At 34.6% G+C, this 16,295-nt stretch overlaps 1 protein-coding gene across 2 annotated transcripts in view; it reads left to right on the forward strand.

Annotated features, from left to right (window-relative positions):
- Window positions 1-16,295, forward strand: part of USP3 (ubiquitin specific peptidase 3) — a 102,228-nt gene that overhangs the window by 80,797 nt on the left and 5,136 nt on the right. For both annotated transcript variants that reach the window (XM_027851567.1, XM_027851568.1), the window contains 6 exons: window positions 5,543-5,689; window positions 8,295-8,401; window positions 8,547-8,627; window positions 15,263-15,381; window positions 15,697-15,810; window positions 15,990-16,057. In XM_027851567.1, coding sequence (XP_027707368.1) covers window positions 5,543-5,689; window positions 8,295-8,401; window positions 8,547-8,627; window positions 15,263-15,381; window positions 15,697-15,810; window positions 15,990-16,057 — 636 coding nt within the window. The remainder of the gene's footprint in view (window positions 1-5,542; window positions 5,690-8,294; window positions 8,402-8,546; window positions 8,628-15,262; window positions 15,382-15,696; window positions 15,811-15,989; window positions 16,058-16,295) is intronic.

The raw sequence follows: 16,295 nt of genomic DNA on the forward strand, positions 1-16,295 counted from the left end.
GCAACATTTTGTCTTTTATACCATGCTCCATTTTGTTTGTTTTTGCATTACAATTATATTTTGTTTTTTAAATCAGCAAAAATTGACTCACCCCAATTAAGAAGGAAAGAAAAACAAAACCTCCATTACAGATATGTATAATCAAGCAAAGCAAATTTCCACATTGGTCTTGTCCAAAAAAAAAAAAAATACATCTTATTCTGTACTGAATCCTTCATGTCTCTGTCTGGAGGTGGGTAGCATGTTTCATCACTGGTCGTCTGGCATCATGGTTGGTGATTACACCAACCAGAGTTCCTAATTTTTTCAGAGTTTTTGCCTTTACCATATTACTTAGATTGCATAAATTTTCTCATCAGCTTGTATAAATCTTCCTAGTTTTCTCTGAAGCTTATCTCCATTATGTCTTACGGCACAGTAGTACCCCATCCCATTTATATACTATAACGTGTTCAGCTATTGCCCAGTTTATGGGCAACACCTCAGATTCCCATTCTTTGCTACCTCAAAAAGAGCAATGAATGTTTTTGCATATCCTTAGAGTTTGTTTTGCTTAAGACTAATCTCTCTCTTAAACTACTCTTCCCACCAATTCCAAAGCTCCATTTAAGGAGAGAGCAGCTCAAACATCTCATTTCTTACCTGGCTGCACTACTGTGAGGCTTCCCTGACTTCACTATGCCTTCTGTCAGGTACCTTCTACTCTCCCTTCCACTCTACCCCCATCACCTTCACTTTCCAGCTTCCTTTTGTGTTTTGTCTTCCCCTGTTAAATTGTAAGCTCCTTGCAGAGCAAGGACTTCTTTTTTTGTATTTATATTCTCAGTATTTAACACAGTGCCTGTCAGGCAGGCACATAGTAAGCTCTTAATAAATGTTTGTTAACTGAATGACCAATTCTTCCTTCTCCCATTTCTCTGTCAAGTGCAATATATTTTCATACTCAGTTGTGTGCAATGCATGTTCTTCCCTCATTTGATCAGTTAAGTATGAGATTCAAGCATCAGTGGCTCCCCACTGTCCCTCCTCATGCCCAAGTGTATTCTTCTCCTCTCTTTCTATTCTTTTCTTAAGAGTATCAAGATATAATAGAATCACTTTTAGGTCTTTTGTCTAATTAGACTCTCTCTTTGATCTCTGATGAAGAAAGATTTCAATGGGGACACAAGTATTATCTCTGTATTAGACTGTAAGCAGTTTATCCTTGCTTAGTTCTGTAATGATTGGTCATTCAGATTTACCTTTTTGTGTTTCTTGTAACTCCTGTGTTTGAACTTCAGAGTTTCTACACTGCTATTGTGTTTTTATCAGGAGGAATGCTTGAAATGCCCCTCTTTTACTTTGTTCATTTTCCCCCCTTTAAGATTAAATTGAGGTTTCCTGGATAAATTATTCTTGGCTGTGAGTCCATATCCTTTGTCTTTATAGAATATGATATTCCAAATTCTCCATTTCTTGTTAGTGGTGGCTGCTAAATTATATGAATTAGGTACTTGAATTCTTTCTTTCTGGCTGCATGCATTTTTTTTTTTTTTTTTTTTTACCTGGAAGGTCTGGATTTTGGCTATCATGTAGTTGGAAGTTTTACTTGGGTGGAGTTCTTTCAGAAGGTGACCTTTTTGTGCTCTCATTTCAATGACAAAAACATTTTAAAAGATTTTTTAACTCTTTCTTCATCTCTTCCAGGAATTCTAGTTGAATTTGTGCTCATGCTGTGTTTTCCTTTGGGGTTTTGCTTGTAGATGTTTTGCAGTCATTTTTTTCTCCCTTGAGTATCTCTGTCCTAATAATAATAGCTTTTTATGATGGGATTCTCTCTCTCTCTCTCTCTCTTTTTATAATTTGTGCATTCTTAAAAACTATTTTCTGACTTTGGACTTGATGTTGGAGCCTGACTGTGCACTTCTGAAGGGAAAGTCTAGACTGGTCCTTTTGCTATTTTCTTTCTGTGTAGAGTGTTGTGTTATTCCAGGATTTCAGGGACAGCTCAGGCTGGGGACCTGCAAGCTTTCAGCACTCCCAAAATGGTCTGATGCAGGATAAAGTCTGATTGGTGCCCCCACTGGTCTGAATAACAGTAGCCTGCCTCTGGGCTCAGCCCTTGTCAGCCAACTGGGAAACTCTGCTGGTTCATAGGGACAGAACCACAGGATTCTTGTATCTGGGATTTCTACCTTTTCTGTTCCTCTCAAGGCTTCAGAGTCGTACCACTGCTGCTTGCTTCTTTCTCAGTATCCCGTCCTGGGCCTCCTTTCCCAGGAACAGGTCGTGTTGTGAGTCTGCCCGGGGTTTATACCTACAGCTGAGTAATGGGCAACAAAGCTGCCAGTTGGTACCCGTCCTTGTTGAGATGCCCTGGTATGGACCTAGGACTTCTGCTCTGGCCAGAACAGTCCTCACTGTCTGAAGACCACCGTTTTCCTTTGCAGAATGGGGCTAAAAAAGGGACTCACTGTGACTTTGTCTTAAATTTCCCCATCATGATTCAGTCTGGTTCACATTCTAGCTCTGTTTGGAGGGGGTCTCATTCTGCTACTTCCTTCTACACTGCCATTTTGACCATGCTGTTTATTGAAGAGCCTACCAGCACTTAAAATAGAATAAGGGTGAATGAATTCAATCAATTGAATGGTTGAAATCTAATTCATATATTTGCTAATTATTTTTTTGTGTAGGGTGTTAGACCATTATTGGATGTAACATGTTTATTTTTGACCCAAAAGAGGTTTTTTTGGATACTGCTCTCTATTAGAAAAGGGGATTTTAAAAATACAATTATATGAGATTCTGGTAGCTTAGATTTTTAAACATTTTCAATGTAAACACTTTTAATTCACTATTTTTCCGTGTGTGTGTGTGTGAACCTAGTTCACTTTCAATTTTGTGTTCCTTGGAAAAACCTCACTAGCAGATACGACAGAGGAGTAACTAAACTAAGCCATAGTGGTTTTGTAGCTATTTTTTCAAAGTAATCAGAAGTGTTTTGTAAATGTTAAAGATTTTTAGTACCTTTAACAAAACTGAAATTTTGAGTGCGTCCCAGATATTTTGGAATGTTTGTGCTAGAGTGACTTGACTTGCTCTTTCTTGCACAGGCATATCATTTTCCTTATTGGTCTTTGCTATTTTATAGATTATGTACTGATCCTCCTAACATATAGAGAATAGTGCACAGGTACATGAGACTGTTGTGCATGTTGTCATGTCACACAAATACCTGTGTGTGTCTAGACTTCATGGTGTTTGTCTTGATATTTGAACTTACCTGTCACATTCTAGAAAATAAAAGTTAATAGTTTCTGGTATCAGCAAAGTTCTTTGTCTTAAGTGGATTCTTGTTGTTTAGAGAATAAGTTGTGAAAAGACAATATTTGTGCCCTTCTGTCTCCCACACATTTCAGCTATGTGCCTCTTATACTCAGCCTTTCATCCTTAAGAAGAACATAATAGTTATTGTTATTCTGACCTCTTATAGGTGTGAAGTTTTTTATAGTGACTATTTTTAGTGTCTCTTGTGAGACAGATTTACTGATTTAATTCTTATTGTAGTAAGGAAACTGTGGGGCATATAGAGGATGAGACTTTGAAGTTGAAAACAACTAAAAGCAGTAATGTGATTACAACTCAAACCCCACTGAGTTACCATTCTGTTTATTTCCTGTAGACCTGAATTCTAATTTTATTTTAAAGATATCTATTGTTTTCCTCAAAATCCATTCCATCAATGGTTGACAAATAGCTCCATGGGTGAGATAGCAGCAGTTGTTTATGTAGGAAGCATCATCATTGAAGAAGGAAAACTTTCCCTTTCCTCTTATTGTAAGCCTTTCTTATGTCCCTTCCCTCCCTTCCTTTCCCCTTCTGAAAATGTAATTGGAAATGCATTTGGAAAATCTTTACAGAAACCAAATTAGAAAATTATCCAGGTGAGATTGTAAGGTTTGTTGGTATAATATTTTAAAAAATATTTGTTGATTCTCCCCAGTGTTCTATGGTTCCTATTCAGATTTTCATTTATCAAAATTATATTATTGTAAGTGGCTGCTTGGATTGTCACCAAATCCCCCCAAAGTTAAACAACACCTAGAGAAAAATGGGTAATGTTTTTATATTCTGTTGAAATTACATAAGCTGAAGAAGACACAAGTATAAATTGACTTTTAAAGAAAAACAGAGTGGCTCTATCCTACAATGCTATCATCTTTTAAATGACAAGGAAAAAAGTAGAATATAAATTATTTTTAAGTGAGGAAAAGCAATTTAATGGAAAACTGTGTAGAAAACACATTGTGCTTTTAAGAACAACCTTATGCTATTTAAAAGAAAGAATATTTTTAAGTAACAAATGCAAATTGATCTAATGGCCAAATAATATTTAAAGTGTGGTTGGTGGTATGTGTGATGAGTCTTAGGAAATGGTAACCCAGACTTACTCTTAAAATAGCACAGAACAGTTTTGTTTTGTTTTGTTTTTGTTAATATAGCCACTTGGTTTTTTAGCATTTTAGATAGACAATTAAGTGGAAGTCAACCTAATGTCTGTACTAACAGGCAAATCAATAGAGTCTCTATACAAACTTTACCTTTTTATGATAATTTTTTATATTTCCTCATAAGTTTAGAATGAATTACCCATGAATGCGAAAGTTTAGGGGAATTGTCAAGGTAATAGTCGGCAAATGAATAATGATGACTGTTATGGACTAAGGGAGTTATTTAGCCTAATTAACAAAATTAAAAGTGGAATTTATGAATTGAGTGGGGAAAACAAATATTTAAATTTTTTGTTAATAAATATTGATTATGGAATTTTTTGCTAAGAGAACTAGTGAAAGTTTTATCATTTAAGACATTTAGAACCAGGCTAAATAAAATTCTGTGTTACAAAGTGAATGAGGCAGTATGCTACACTCTGTCTTTTCTGTCCTGAATTCATTAAAATATCATACGTTAGACATAAGGGTTTCAAACTCAGATAGCTTTCTAAAACTTTCTTGCTTCCTCACTTATTTTTATTTGCTGCCAGTATTTATTGCTATTCATTTGTTGCCAAGTGATCTTCTGTTTTAATATAAGAACATTTTGCTTTACTACAATGAGAGAGCACATGTGAAAGGTGTTGTGTGGCTCTTTTTTCAAAGTCAGGTATTAATATTTATCATCAGAGGAAAATTTCATTGTATGAATGAACACAGTTTAAAAAAATTTTTTTTAAGTTTTTCTGTATCATTAATTGGGAAGTATTTACAGACTTAGAGAAACTCTTAGCTCCCTAGCATTTTTGAAGCTTCCTTTAAGTCAAGATTTAAAGGTTAAACCAACCTCTTTCACTCTAAGCCATTACTTTAAAAATTATCAGTTACCTATAGTAGTACTTTAGAATTTAATGTCTTTGATAGGATAAGATGTGAAATTGGGACACACAAAATTTACTCTTATAGTGAAATCTTTTTGATTTGAATAGTAGAACCTGCTTTGCCTGTCACTTGACTGATTTGAGCATGTGAAGGCCCCATATTCAAACATTTTTGTTTCCTTTAAGGGGTTATCAGCAGCAAGATGCTCATGAATTTATGCGCTATCTTTTGGACCATCTACACTTGGAACTCCAGGGAGGCTTCAATGGAGTTTCTCGATCAGTAATTCTGCAAGAGAATTCTAGTCTTTCTGCAAGTAACAAATGTTGCATGTAAGACTTTGTTTTTGTTTTTTTTGGTTTTGGTTTTTTAATGGAGTTTCATGGGGAGGGCTTTATGTAATACTATTGGTATTTTATATTTTAAAATGTTATTGTTTTGCTTAAACTTTGTACATATTTCTTATTTAAATTCTTTACAAGTAACATAGCAAAATAATCATGCTTTCTCTTGCATTTGAACAGTTTGATATTGGATTTCTTCTTAGTTTTTCTGAGGGCTTTACCTGAAATTCAGTAAAAAATTGTTTGGAAAATTAGAAAAAGTGTAGGATATGTTCAATTTTTATTGATCTTTTATAAATAGTTCTCAAATAGTAGTGAAGATAATGGGGGGAGGGATGGATTTTTTTTTTTTTACTCTACCCAAACTAGTTGTACTTCCATTTGAAAACATAAGCTTGAGCAATTTTGGAACTTGAATTTGCCTAAAACATATTTGTTCATTCCCTAATTGACCTTGAAGCACCAGTAAGTTTTCAGAAGTGTTTCTTGCCCCATAATATGAAAAAATTTTGAATTGTTTTCCCATGTAATTTCTAATAGACTGAAACCTGCACTGAGACCAAAACATTTATTTTGCTTTAGGCAGGGATGTTTACAGTCATTTCAGCCTGGATTTTGGTCAATGTGCAGTCTCCTCTTATGTTGTAATTTTTGAGACTTTTGTCAGTCCTGATCTGTGCAGGAAAGGGGATTACAAGTTAAACTCATCAGAGAAAGAAAGGTAAGTTGTATATAGGTGTGACTGTAGTCTTGCCCGCCTAGCGTTCTCTAGATCTTATTAGTGAGTGTAGTTAGGTTGGTTTTTTTGTTTTGTTTTGTTTTGTTTTTACTGTTAAAGTAGGGTTCCTCCATCCACTTTCAGCCTCCTGTGGCCACCTGTCCTATAGGAATGGACCCAGTATAGCTCTTTATAGTCTGTAATACATAGATATACAGCTCCCCCTGACCCAAATTCCAGTTTAGAAAAGAAGGTGCTGGTAAGTTATCTCCTCCCAACAATATTACATTCAAAGTTTTGTTGAGTGTGGAAAAATGAACTGTATATTTTAAAGCAGCATATTTGTGCACAAAGAACCATGATATGATATATAATACAGCTCATATATTTTACATACAATATAGTCTATTTATTTTATGTAGGAAACCCATAAGTATGTTCTGCTTCATACTGTTGCCTGAAATGTTGTAATTTATAATGATTAATATATTTCTTTTAAGAAACTTCAATAAAATGTTGTTTGGTTAGTTACCTGAGACATAAATCAGAGGGACCAGTGACAGAACCCTATCACATTGCCTCACTGAATATCATAATTTTGCAGTGAGATAAAGTGATCTCCAATAAGTTCTCACACAAAACAGTGCTGCTTTTCTGTTGCATTCTACTGATGTTTCATGTTACAGTTTTTTAGTATTAGCTAAAATACTTTAAAACACCTAAAATGTACAAGAAGCTAAGTTGTCCTATTCATTGAGATTTCTAAAGTTATCTTGAAAGTGGACTCAACTACCATAATAATAATAAACTATATAATGCATTTAAACACACAGCTATAAGACTTGGTCTTATTACTGATTAAGGAATGTATTACTCATTAACATTTTTTAAGCTAGTAGAATACAATTTGTACACAGAAGCCATAATTTATTAAATTATTCTATAAATGGAATAAGTATTACTTAAAGTCATTTTTAAATCACATTTTTAGTATGCATTTGTAATGAGAATATATTTTGGTTTTACTGTTTAATTAGCGTAGTGTTTAAAATCATGGTAAACTAAAACTTAGTAATGCTACATGAATCTAAAATAAATTGGAGCTAGAACTTGGAAGTTACTCTAACCTTTAAAGAGTCTTTGAAGGGGAAGAACAATAGTAAGTTTAAATTGACAGTAAAATACAATTGATTTGATCTTTAAATCTAATGTGGTGTTTTAGTAGCAACATAAGAGGATGAATGATTTAAATTTTTTCTATTTCTTCTTTTCAAATATCTTTATTACTAGTTAAGAATTTATTTTTTATATGCCCACTCTGTGCATAGCACTGGTTTGTGAATCTTACAAAAATTAAACCACAAGGGAGAATGGACAATTGTACCTTCTAGATTCTCTCCTGTATCTCAGATTTTCAGGTTTCATTAGGACTACAGGTTAGTTTTTTTAAAAAGCCAATTTGCATTTTTTAAGTCAAAATGGAAGACACTTGAAGGCTCTTTTGTAGGCTTTACTGTGTCTGAAGTCACTCATTACTGTCCTCAAAAAGAAAGGGAAACAAACCTTTTATCAGCAATACACCCCCCCCCCCCCAATTAAACTGGGTTTGATCCTTACATCTAGCACTGTATTGAAGTTTAGCTTGTGACTTCAGTAACAATGGCTTAGCCTTGATTGTGCCCAATGAAAACCTTTCATGGAACTTTCTTTACTCCATTCTTCTTCTGGAACTTAAAAAAAAAAATACACAGCCAGTATCAGTGGAGAAGCTTGTTTTAAATGAATCTTTAAAAAATGTTTATTAATGGTTTAGTGCTATCAAAGAAATATAGACCTTGTGATTAAAATATTTTCCCACATGGTGATTTTCTTTAGAAATGGAGCATCTACTGTTGTCACAGCTATATTTGGAGGCATTCTTCAGAATGAAGTTAACTGCTTAATATGTGGGACAGAATCTAGAAAGTTTGATCCATTTCTTGGTAAGATATATTTGGGTATTTGTGCTTTATTTTTACGATAAAAATGTTTGAATCCTTATTTTCAAAGAAACCATCAAATTGATGATTTTTTTTAAAAACAGTGATTGGGCCAATGTGATTTTAACTAATTTTTCCCTGTTTTAAGACCTTTCATTAGATATTCCCAGTCAATTTAGAAACAAGCGTTCTAAGAACCAAGAAAATGGGCCCTTGTGTTCACTCCGAGGTAAGGACACTTCTATTGTTTTGAAGTCTCCCTGGATTCTTATTGTATGTGACCACGCTAAAGTGTGTTTTGTTTCTTGAATTCCTTTCATCTTGGGGACATGTGGGCTACTTGGTTAGTGTGACTATTTTCAGAGTCAAATTTTTGTACCTCAACAAAACCCATTTTGTATGTTTATTATACTATATCCAGAAATATTTTCCCTATTCTTCTTAATGTTACTGAGAAGACATAACCTTTAAAATTTAAGCTTTGTAACCAGATTGGTTTTCCAGGTAAAGTGGAACAATATACATTCAAGAAACATTTTAAAATGCCTATTTTGTGTACTAGGTGCTAGGAGAGTTACAAAATATAGGTAAGGATGCCACCCCCGCTTACAGTTAATAAATAGGAGGAGAAGACACATACATAGAAAGCTGTAATACACAATAACAGATAAGTGTATTAGGCAGCCAAAAAAAGACTCATGAGGGAGAGGTCATTACCAGCAGGTACTATTGGGTAGTATCAGTAGTTGAGAGAGGGATTGTAAGTGGGGATCAAGGAAAGTTTCCTGTTACAATGGGCATTTGATGAGGCTTTAAAGGATAGGCAGGGATTGAATAGTTTAGGAGGAGATGATGGCATAACTCTAGGGGAACAACATGAGCAGAGGCTCGAATATAGGGCATTTTTAGATAACAGAGAATTAAGTCCAATTTGCCTAGAACTTAAGAGTGAAAATTTTTACTTCCTTTGTAGGAAGGAAATTAGAGAGCACATCATTTACTTCCACGTTATAGGATGTCGTTGCTGTTGTTTAGTTATTTTTCAGTCGTGTCTGACTCTTCATGATCTCATTTGGGCTTTTCTTGGCAAAGATACTGGACTGGTTAGCTATTTCCTTTTCCTGATCATTTTACAGATGAGGAAACTAAGGCAAGCAGGGTTAAGTGACTTGTGCAGGGTTACACAGCTAGTGAATGTCTTAGGCCAGATTTGAACTCAGGTCTTTCTGAATTCAGGCCCAGTCCTCTATCCCCTGTGCCACCTAGCTGCCCCAATGTTATAGGATACACATACATAAAGTTTGATATCTTTTGTTTTTACATCACTTATTTCCAAGTATGTCCGTCCTGTCTTCCCTCCCTAGAGAGCCATTCCTTGCAACAAAGAATAGAAAAGAAAGAAGAGTACAAAGGCAACTGAGAAAAACTAACCAACGTATAAAGTGTTTCTTGACTGTAGATGCAATCCTCCATACCCTAGTCCTTTAGCAGTGCAAAGAAGGGAGAGAAAGTAGTTCATACACTTTTTAAAAGAAAAGAAAAACCAAATAAAAGAAAAACTTTTAGTCATGCTGCAAAGTAGCAATCATCTGCTAAGGCATTTTCTAAGACTATTTCGGTATCTGACTAGTATAAGAAGTGATGCCGAAACAGCTATGTCTGTAACTACATTTAATTGGTACTTTATCCTTCTTCCTTATAACACCATCTGCAGGGTATACCTCTGCCTAAGAGAGGAGGAAAAAAAAAAGAGCTTTAGCTTAAAGTGTTCATATGTATACTGAATATATTGTGGAAAAATCTTTCCAAAACTTTTTTTGGGGTAAGGCTATTTTAAAGGAAACAAATTTCAAAAAACTCATTTAAATAAAATGTCAGATTTTTGTCTTCTGATGTAGAACATGAAAGTGATACCAAGGTCTTACAGTGATCCAGTGCAAATTTTGTTTGTTTATATCTCAAAAAAGCAGATAAAAACAATTTAGGACTTCAGTGATAAATTTGGTTGAAGATTTTAAGTAATGCAATTTTCTGCATAAGATTACAATTTAGGGCTTTATTGTATATAGGTAGCCCCCAATTAACCAGCAGAGTTACGTGATCAATTTGGAACTTGAAATGTATCTTCGATATGAAAACAAGGCAGGAAAAGCATCAAGAAGACCTGAATTCAGATCTGACTTCAAACACTTAGTAGCTGGGTGACCCATAGCAAGTTACTTAACCTCTGCTTGCCTCAGTTTCCTAAACTGTAAAATGGGGGTAACAACAGCATCTACGTTGCAGGGTTATTGTGAAGATCACGAGATAATATTTGTAAAGTGCTTAGCACAGTGCCTGCCACACATAGTAGATGTTTTATTCCCTTCCTTGTCCATTATCACGCTGGCCGATTTTATGCCATTGTGAGAAATTGGAATTCATCTGCATCGTATAGTAGTAATTCCCCTTTCATATGTTTGTCTGGGAAAAAAATTCAAGAGGAAATTATTTCAAAATATGGAACTTTTGTTGTATCCTCAACTCTTAGCACAATGCTTGGGATATAGTAAATATTTAATAAATGTTAATTGACTTGAATTCTATATTTATCCTTATATAATTCCCCCCCACCCACCCAGGCCAAACTTTTTATGTGATGCAACAGTTACTCACTTATGAAAGCTCTTATGATCTCAGTCTCAGTACACAAGCATGAAAGTGCTTAGGGATTTGTATAGGAAGCCAGTGTCATGTCATCATTACTGTTTATGCTCAGAGACAAAAGAGAATACAAGAAATCTGAGCTTTCTTATCCTGTTGTCACCAGGAATAGGAAACTATCATCTCATTGAGATTTGGTTCAGGAAATGTGTAGGATAGCAAATGTAAATTGACTAATGAAGGGTAATTAGGAGATGAGTAATATGTGGAATAGTAGGAAAAAACTGAACTTGGAGTCAGAATTTTATTTACTTTTTTTTGTTTTATTAGAATTCTTTATTAGCTAGGGCAAGTTGCTTCTTTGAATTAAAGAGGTTGGCCCTTGGTTTTCTCATCTATCAAATGAGAAAAGTAATATTTTTACAATCCCTATCTCTCAGGGCTGTTGTGAGGAAAACACTTTGTAAATCTTAAAATGCAGTGCACATACACAGATATGAGTTCACACACATTTCTGTTTTTTTAAGGATAGGAGTGAAGCCCTCAATGCTAGTCTTATAATAGTTTTCAAATGGAATTTAATTAAACAGTCATTTATTGAATATCAGGAGTTGAATTATCCATTTTGTGAATTAACTATGGCAAATGGATTTTTCTGCTAGTTTGCCATAAAAGGCTAGTCAGTATGTTCAGAGAATGCAAACTAATTTTAACATTAAGCAAAGTATAGGGGCAGCTAGGTGGCGCAGTGGATAGAGTAACGGCCCTGAAGTCAGGAGGATCTGAGTTCAAATATGGCCTTAGACCAAACACTTGACACTTACTAGCTGTGTGACCCTGGGCAAGTCACTTAACCCCAATTGCCTAAAAACAAAACAAAAACCAAAAAAAAAAAAGTACAATTTAAAAAGCAGATATACTTTCCGAAGTTATATAATTAATGCCAAATAAAAATAGGACTTTTTAAATTAGCTGTGTCCCATTGAAGTCTGTTAGTATATATTATCAACTTTATCTGTTTTTATGTCTTTAAATTGGCATCCTCTCTCTAGTTCTTATTACAAAGGAATAGGAAGGAGGAGAGATATATTTGGAAATGATGGTTATGTTAAAACTATAGCAATAAAAATAAGATGTTTAAAAAAACTGTCTAGTTAGATACTAGATTTAGAGCCAATTAATGTATACAAATTCAATGTTTCCATCAAAATAGAAATACAGGAGTCGGTATTTCTAATTTTTCTTAAGGAAGAGAAAAGCTTTTGGGTTGAACGCAAAGGAAGCAAGCATGTGAGAGAACCTGCTATGTGCTCAGAAATAAACATTTATTGAGCACCTACTGTGTATAGAAAGCAATATGTTAGATGAGAGATGAAAGAAAACACTGTTTCTGCCCTAAAGAACTTTACAATTTCATTTAGAAGATTTCAATAACAGTATCAGACAATTATGAAATGTCCCAAGGTAGCACAAGATCTACAGCTGTTGTACCTATGACATTTTGAGTTCATGCAAAGAAAGTGTAACACATGACCTCTGGTCTCCAGAAGCTGAAAATCACTATTCATACTAGAAAGTAGGGCATTTCCTTTTATTTTTAAATGTTTATTATTTTTAATACATATTCTTTATATTAATTTTTTTCCCAATCATCAAAAATCTCTTTTTTCTCCCTCTCTCCATCTAATTCACCTTCCACTAGGGGGGACAAAGAAAAAGAAAAACAAAACTGACATTTTCCAATGTAATTTATTGATAATGATTTGACTTTACTTGACCTGTGGGATCTGAAGTTGCAGTTTACTTGTTATTTACAGCATATGCAGCAACCTTCACATGAAATGCTCAGGACTATTTGGGTTCAGGAAAAAAAATTAAATAGTTAATTTTTTTATTTTAATTTTTAAAAAATTTTAATTAATTTATTTTGATTTATCAGCAATCACTTCCATAAGCTTTTGAGTTTTAAATTTTTTCTCCCCCTTCCTCCCCAGGATGGCGTGCAATCTGATATAGGCTCTACATATACATTCCTATTAAACATATTTTCACAATAGTCCTGTTGTAAGGAAGAATTAGAACCAATAGAAGGAACAAAGAAAGAAAGAGGAAACAAAATGAAACAGAAAGGAAAAAAAGAGCAAATAGTATGCTTTGATCTGCATTCAAACTCCATAGTTCTTTTTTTGGCTGTGGATAGCATTTTCCATCTTGAGACTTTTGGAGATATCTTAGATTCTTGTATTGCTGAGAAGGGCTAAGTCTATCAAAGTTAGTCATCGCACAACATTGCTTAATTCTTAATATTGAATTAGAAAGAAAATAATTACTTAATTTTCTTATCAGAATGTTCTTGTTTATTGAAAACTAGTTTTACGTTATGTTTGAAGAACAAATATTTGATAATGGGAAAAGGAACAGAGTGAGTGCTATGAGGATTCTTTAAACTCTTGTCAGTTGATTTCAACTACTGTAAAGGAATTTTAGAAAGGTGTGTTCATTTTCCTTTTGCCTCAGTTTCCAATAAGCTCTGTGCCAGACTTCCCACTTAAGGTAAATATAACCAATATGCTCCCTTCTGCCGTTTTTCCATTTTTGTATCCCATAGGTACAAGGCCACAATGTCCAGATAACTAGTTAACAGAAGAAAAATATGAATCCGAACTTTAGTAGATTAAACAGAAGTTGGCATGCTTTGTTGAGGGAATCATGAAAGCCCTTAGTGGTAGTTGTTGTCCTTTGTTCTGAAGGGGACCAAAATGACATTCCAACATCCCTGTGTCTTGGAACTATAAAACTGGAAAAGGACTTTAGGGATAATTAGCATTTCTGAAGCTCTGCTAATGAGGAAAATAACTGTATTTAAGAATATTAAAAATTTATTTAGCACCTACTGTGTGTTCAATAGTACTTAGTGTGGTGCCAGCTAGGGATACAAAGAAATAACACAAAATTCTTACTTGCATGTAAATTATAAAGTTAATTGGAGAGACAAGTCACATACACCCCAAAGTGAAATAGCTTGAGATTAATGATGAAGTGGTATAAAACTAGTATATGAATAGCACAGGCAATAATTATATTTAGAAGGACGAAAATCACTATTGTTTTGAGTGGTCTTGGAGGTCTTTATGAAGAAGTTGGGAATTGAACTGGACCTTTCCTAGCTGGGTGGGCAAGAAATAGGCAGAAGTAGGCAGGTGAGTGATATTTGAATAGGGAAAATAGTTTAAACATGACATGTTTGAGGGACTGAGTAAGCTACTCTGGCTGGAGAAAAGGGTCTCTGGAGGGTAGTAATAGAGTGGAATTAGAAAGGTGGGCTTTTAAAATTAAGATCCTTTGTTTATAATTTTGGAGAGATTAAATAATTCTTTGGGAAATTTGAATTTGCCCATTTAATGATTTCTGTAAGGAAATCCCCTAAGCAAGGACAGTAGGTCTTGTTTGTAATTTGTCAGCCATATCCAAAGATCAGTATTTACAGAAGACTGATGATAGTTCTATGCTATCCACCTCCCAACAGAGTGGTGATGGATTCAGGATGCAGAATAAGACATACAATTTTAGACATGGACAATGTGGGGATTTGTTTTGCTTGACTATACATATTTTTATTTTTTTTTGTTTGTTTTTCCTTTCAAATTAGTGAGACAGAGGTTGGGAGGAAGAGGAAAAGTGCTTGTCAGTTGAAAAATAAAATCAAAGATAAAAAAGAAACAAAGGTTATTTGAAAATCAAAAGGGATCAATAAAAATAAGATACATTTTAAAAAAATTGTCAGATTCAGCTTGACAGACCTCTCTGTGCTACTTGGACAATCAGTGACCTTAAAGCAGTGGTATCAAACTCATCAACCTACAAAAATCCTTAGTCTGGCCCACGCTAGACTAAGATGTAATTGGGAAATATTTAACAACATAAATAATGTTAAGTCAAGGTTTTCGAAGTCAATATGTGGTCCCCAGTTTGAATTTGTCACCACTGCCTGAAAACATTGGACCTCTCAACACCTTCCTCCTCCAATAAAGTAAAATGGGGGTGATATATATATATCTCCTATAACAGTATAAGTTATTAATGGAATTAAACCTGGAACTTTCCATAAAAATAAAGGGGAGCTTAGGCCGAAGGCATGATTGATTGTTCTTAAAAATATCCAGATGTAGCCTTTGTGAAAAGCACCATGTTTTAACATTTTTTAAATCAATTTCTTCTTAGATTGTCTTCGTAGTTTTACAGACTTGGAAGAACTTGATGAGACAGAACTGTATATGTGCCACAAATGCAAAAAGAAGCAGAAATCCACCAAAAAATTTTGGATTCAGAAATTACCAAAGGTAAAGGCCTGTGTTCCATGAAATTTCACAAAGGAAATCACTCAAACTGTCAGCCCAAAGTTAATTTTAAAATATCTTGCTTTTAATATAAGCTCAGCTTTGGAAGATGTTCAGAATTGAACTTCAGAGTTTTCAGTCAAAGCTGTACACCCCACAGCGTGTGCAGGAAATACTAAAACTGAAAGAAAGAAACTGATGGGGGTCTTAGAGAAAGCTCTTCTCTCTTATAGTAGCGGCACCAGACGCTGGATTTTTCGTAAGGTGAATGAAATGTTTATGAACAAATGTGTCATTTTTTCCTATTTTGTCATTCAGGTGCTATGCTTACACTTGAAAAGATTTCATTGGACAGCATATCTAAGAAACAAGGTCGATACCTATGTAGAATTTCCTCTGAGAGGCCTAGATATGAAATGCTACTTGTTAGAGGTAAGTGACTTAACTTCAGAAAGACCTGTATTAAAATAACATTCAAGTATTTTTTTTTACTCCAACAATCTCACTGTAAAGTCGGGGTGAGGTTGCTCGAGAGAGCTTTCATATTGGTTTGATTACTGGTGGCAGGCAGTCAAGTCCTAAGGATGTGTTTTCTCTCCCTTGTTTTAAAGCCTGAGAATAGCGGCCCTGAAAGCTGCCTTTATGACCTTGCTGCCGTTGTCGTGCATCATGGTTCAGGGTGAGTATTGGGATTTTCTGTTACTGGATGTGCACACAGAACTTAGACACGGGAAAACTTGTGTTACGTGAACGTTGATGTTTCTGTTCTACTTGGCAGTATCTGAATTTATTTTTACACGAAGCCTTTTCCGATGCTACCTTTGCATCTGTTTACTTTCCCTTCTTAAACTACCTCTTACTGATTCCCCCAATAGTATGTAAGCATCTTGTGTCTTTGTATCCAGAGGGCCTAACAT

This window comes from Vombatus ursinus, unplaced genomic scaffold, assembly GCF_900497805.2.
Source record: "Vombatus ursinus unplaced genomic scaffold, bare-nosed wombat genome assembly UNPS02009205.1, whole genome shotgun sequence".
In the NCBI taxonomy this organism is placed as follows: domain Eukaryota; kingdom Metazoa; phylum Chordata; class Mammalia; order Diprotodontia; family Vombatidae; genus Vombatus; species Vombatus ursinus.